General features: G+C 57.4%; 1 protein-coding gene across 2 annotated transcripts; it reads left to right on the top strand.

The window, feature by feature from the left end:
* Positions 1-226: 226 nt before the first annotated feature.
* On the top strand, positions 227-2745 carry APOA4 (apolipoprotein A4). Of its 2 annotated transcripts, XM_025357677.1 has the most exons (4): positions 227-393; positions 746-872; positions 1650-2599; positions 2681-2745. In XM_025357677.1, exons 1-4 carry the CDS (start codon positions 345-347, stop codon positions 2743-2745), a joined length of 1191 nt encoding a protein of 396 aa, XP_025213462.1. In that variant the 5' UTR covers positions 227-344. The 2 variants fall into 2 exon arrangements, with proteins under 2 accessions (XP_025213462.1, XP_025213461.1); XM_025357676.1 differs by having other exon boundaries at positions 1650-2745.
* The last annotated feature ends 1862 nt before the right edge of the window (positions 2746-4607 follow it).

Raw genomic sequence — 4607 nt, 5'->3', positions numbered from 1 at the left:
TTGGTAGTGGGGGTGCCTATGCACAGAACAGCCACTACTTCTAACTATCGCCTAAGCCCCGGTCTGCTGTCAGCTTCCACGTAGTCTCAGGGTCACAAAAGTCCAAGAGGCCTCTTGGGAATGTGTCACCTTCCAGCGTGGAGTCACACTGGGGAAGGAGGTGGGGAGGGCAGCCGGGAGGGCAGTGGTAGGGAGAGAGTTTAAATGTCTGGCTGGCTCTGAGCTTCAGTCAGTTCCCACAGCAGTGCAGGTGAGCTCTCCTGAGGACCTCTTCATCAGCTCCCCTGATTGTAGGGAGGATCCAGGGTGGCAGGAAACTCCTCCAGCCCAGCAAGGAGCTCAGGATGTTCCTGAAGGCCGTGGTCCTGACCCTGGCCCTGGTGGCTGTCACCGGTGAGTAGAAGCTATCTTCGGATGGGGCTCTTAGGCGGCTGCTCTGAGTGGTGCAGGATGGAAGTTGGGCCAAAGCAAAAGGACACTTCTGAGTGCCCATCAGGCCCCAGCTGGACATGAGGTCTGCCTGGCTGCCAAGTGGCTCACGGGAGAGCTGGCCCAGTCCCAGTGGTGGGCCCACTGGCATTGGTGCTATACCAGTTTCACATATCCCTGTGGCTTCCAAAAAGCTAAGCCCAGACAGGGAAAATTGCAGATTGGGCACCCCCGCCATCATCCAGTCTGCAGCTCAGAGCTGGAGCAGAGGGGCCACAAAGAGACAGGGTCTCATGAATTCTCTGTTACCACCCAGGAGCCCGGGCTGAGGTCAGTGCTGACCAGGTGGCCACGGTGATGTGGGACTACTTCAGCCAGCTGAGCAGCAATGCCAAGGAGGCCGTGGAACATCTCCAGAAATCTGAACTCACCCAGCAACTCAAGTAAGAGGGAGTACAGTGTGCGGTGGTGACAAGGAGTTCTTAAAGACCGTGCAATGTATTGGCAAGGGTTGAGCTTAGAGTCAGGAGCCCTAAGCTTAGGATACCCACTGCCCTGCCACTAACTGGCTGGGCCTCTGAACCTAGGATCCACATATGTAAACTGGAAGGTTGGATCGAATAATCCCTGCGATGTCCTTTTGCTTTGATGTTCTAGAGTTTGACAAATGGCCACATCCTATCATTCGGGCTCACGGAAGAAAGGGAGGGAGGAAAATGTCATGTGAGCTGATTTCTAATACGTTTCAGAAAGACACGCCCCACTGGAATCAAGGGGAGGGAGCTGGGAATATTTGGGAGGCCCCTGGGCACAGGCAAGGAAAGCAGCACCTTGTGTCGCTGGAAGACCCCGGCAGAGGTCAGGAAGACAACATTCTGTTACATAACGTGATTCTATGTTGCAGCACACCCCCTCAGGGAAGGACCCCAAAGTCCCACCCTCTGCAGACAAGGAGGGGAAAGCAAACTGCTGGAGGTGACATGATGGGTAGATTCTGAGACAAAGTCTGTGGGAGATACCGAGATAGAAATTCAGTGTCATAACTTAGTCTGTGACAGCCATCCTCTCCAATCTGAACCGCCATAGGGAGGGTGAACTCGGTACCCCTGAGGACTCACCTGTCCTAGCAAGTGTGCATAAGGTGAGTGGTATACAAGCAGACAAAGTCTTGCCACGTGAGTGCCAAGTGTAACGTGGCCTCCTTGTGCCCTTCCCCACAGTGCCCTCTTCCAGGACAAACTTGGAGAAGTGAACACTTACGCAGGTGACCTGCAGAAGAAGCTGGTGCCCTTCGCCACCGAGCTGCATGAACGCCTGGCCAAGGACTCGGAGAAACTGAAGGAGGAGATTCGGAAGGAGCTGGAGGAGGTGAGGGCCCGGCTGCTGCCCCATGCCAATGAGGTGAGCCAGAAGATCGGGGAAAACGTTCGAGAGCTGCAGCAGCGCCTGGAGCCCTACACGGACCAGCTGCGCACCCAGGTCAACACGCAGACTGAGCAGCTGCGGCGCCAGCTGACCCCCTACGCACAGCGCATGGAGAGAGTGCTGCGGGAGAACGCCGACAGCCTGCAGACCTCGCTGAGGCCCCACGCAGACCAGCTCAAGGCCAAGATCGACCAGAATGTGGAGGAGCTCAAGGAGCGCCTCACGCCCTACGCCGACGAGTTCAAAGTCAAGATCGACCAGACCGTGGAGGAGCTGCGCCGCAGCCTGGCTCCCTATGCTCAGGACGCACAGGAGAAGCTCAACCACCAGCTCGAGGGCCTGGCCTTCCAGATGAAGAAGAACGCCGAGGAGCTCAAGGCCAGGATCTCGGCCAGTGCGGAGGAGCTGCGGCAGAGGCTGGCGCCCTTGGCCGAGGACATGCGTGGCAACCTGAGGGGCAACACCGAGGGGCTGCAGAAGTCGCTGGCAGAGCTGGGCGGGCACTTGGACCGGCATGTGGAGGAGTTCCGGCTCCGGGTGGAGCCCTACGGGGAGAACTTCAACAAAGCTCTGGTGCAGCAGATGGAACAGCTCAGGCAGAAGCTGGGCCCCCATGCGGGGGACGTGGAAGGCCACTTGAGCTTCCTGGAGAAGGACCTGAGGGACAAGGTCAACTCCTTCTTCAGCACCTTCAAGGAGAAAGAGAGCCAGGACAACACCCTCTCCCTCCCGGAGCCCGAGCAGCAGCAGGAGAAGCAGCAGGAGCAGGAGCAGCAGCAGGAGCAGCAGGAGCAGCAGGAGGAGCAGCAGCAGGAGCAGCAGCAGGAGCAGGAACAGCAGCAGGAGCAGCAGCAGGAGCAGGTGCAGATGCTGGCCCCTTTGGAGAGCTGAGCTGCCCCTGGTGCACTGACCCCACCCTCGCAGACACCTGCCCTGCCCTGCTACCTGTCTGTCTGTCTGTCCCAAAGCAGTTCTGGTATGAACTTGAGGACACATGTCCAGTGGGAGGTGACACCACCTCTCGATATTCAATAAAGCTGCTGAGAATCTAGCCTCAACTGGTTGCCAGATGACTCCTCCTTGCAGCTGGGGAGGTGGGGAGGTAACCATGACTGGGCAGAGCTTAGCAGCGTCCTGGCAGGAGACACCCAGGATTGGGGAGATGAGACTGCAGGAGAGGTAAGGGCAGGGTGTGCTGGAGGCGAGTGTACGGGGAGTCCGCTAAGGGGAGGCAGAAAAAAATATCACAAATTATCCCAAGTCAAAATATGCAACCCACTTATATTCATTTAGCCAACAAATATGCATTGAATGCCTCCGATGCGCCAGTCATTGTTCTAGGCACCCGACAACCAGCAAACAGCTTTTGTGGAGCCGTGTGCCCAACTCTGCCTCACACTGAGGGGGACACCTGGAGGCAAGCAGGACAGGGTTCCTGGCCTTGGAGAGCTCATGGTACACCAAGAGAGATGGTTCCTCCTTGCGTGAGATCTTCAGTGCCTTTACCTTATTTATGTGGTTTCATTGAACCCACCCCACCCCAGTTCCATTATAAAAGCAATAAGGTTTATTTCAGAAATGTCTTGACTGCTAGACCTGTGGTCTCCATCCAGAATTGAGGAATGAGGCTTGGGGACCGAGACGAGTCCGGGGAGGAGAGGAGGAGCAGGTGCTGGAGCCTGCAGGGCCCTGCTCTGCTCTGTCCAGGGGCCTCCTGCCAGGTGGCCTACCAGTTTGGGACCGAGTTTGTAGCCACTGGGGTTGGGGCAGAGAGTCAGGGGGCCTGAGCAGTCTCATCAGCACAGCCAGCTGTGGGCAGCTGTGGGCAGCTGCAGCCTTGGCGCGGTCTCTCACCCCACCCTTAGAGACTCAAAAACCTCCCCAAGGGAAGAGCCAGTTCAAGCCTTTGTCTCAAAGGACTCCACATCCTGGCTGTTACCTCTGGACCCCAGCCCTGCGAGTCTAGCCACCTCTCTTTCCTCTCCACAGGGGGATGCAGGCCCTTCAGGGTTTTCCTGGAAGAGGCCTGGAACATGCTAAGGAGGAGGGGGACGGACCCTGGGAGGGTGTTCTGGGGCCTCCTCCTTCCCTCTCAAGGTGCCCTCAGGGTGGTGGCCCCCTGCATGGTCTGGCCCAGGCCTATACCCCTCTGGCCCCTGGTGCTGGCCTGGTGGGAGGGATGGATGCTTGGGAATCAGACAAGCCTGGGTTTGAATCCTGGCTTTTTGACTGACTGCTGGGCGATGTGGGGCAGATAACTGAGCTTCTTTGGAAGACGTGGGTAATGACAATCCCCGGTTCACAGAGGAGTTGTGCTGAAGGTTTGATGGAGCAACGGAGTCAAGCACTTAACCTCAGGCACGGAGTAAATGTGCAATAGCTGGTGCTGCGGTAAACGTGACTTCCTCCTCCCGCTCACCTCCAGGCCACACTCTATTGATGAGGCCGCCAGAGCTGGCCAAGGGCAGACCCCTGGGTCTCCCCTGCCCCAGCTGCTCTGGCTCCTGCATACCAGGCCGGTAAGGCTGCTGCTGCCACTTTGATACCTACCCCCACTAGAAGCACAGGAACCTATGGGGAAACACCTTGACAAACCCACCAGGCGCCTGGAGGTTTACTGGATGGCTTTAGGAAAGGGCCAATGAGGCCAAAGAGAGCAACGAGGCACCAAAAGGAAGTGAGATGCAGGGTGGGCTGGGTTTCAAGAGGGTCTGGAAGCTTCTGAGATGCTCTCAGACCTCACCTGAGGGCTA

Source organism: Theropithecus gelada, chromosome 14 (genome assembly GCF_003255815.1).
Source record: "Theropithecus gelada isolate Dixy chromosome 14, Tgel_1.0, whole genome shotgun sequence".
Taxonomy (NCBI): Eukaryota; Metazoa; Chordata; class Mammalia; order Primates; family Cercopithecidae; genus Theropithecus; species Theropithecus gelada.
This window is presented reverse-complemented; position numbering and strand designations above follow the sequence as displayed.

Coding starts and splice junctions, on each gene's coding strand:
- APOA4 (XM_025357676.1), top strand. CDS start 345: ATGTTCCTGAAGGCCGTGGTCCTGACCCTGGCCCTGGTGGCTGTCACC. Junction 394..745: donor GGCCCTGGTGGCTGTCACCG/GTGAGTAGAAGC, acceptor GTTACCACCCAG/GAGCCCGGGCTGAGGTCAGT. Junction 873..1,649: donor GAACTCACCCAGCAACTCAA/GTAAGAGGGAGT, acceptor CCTTCCCCACAG/TGCCCTCTTCCAGGACAAAC.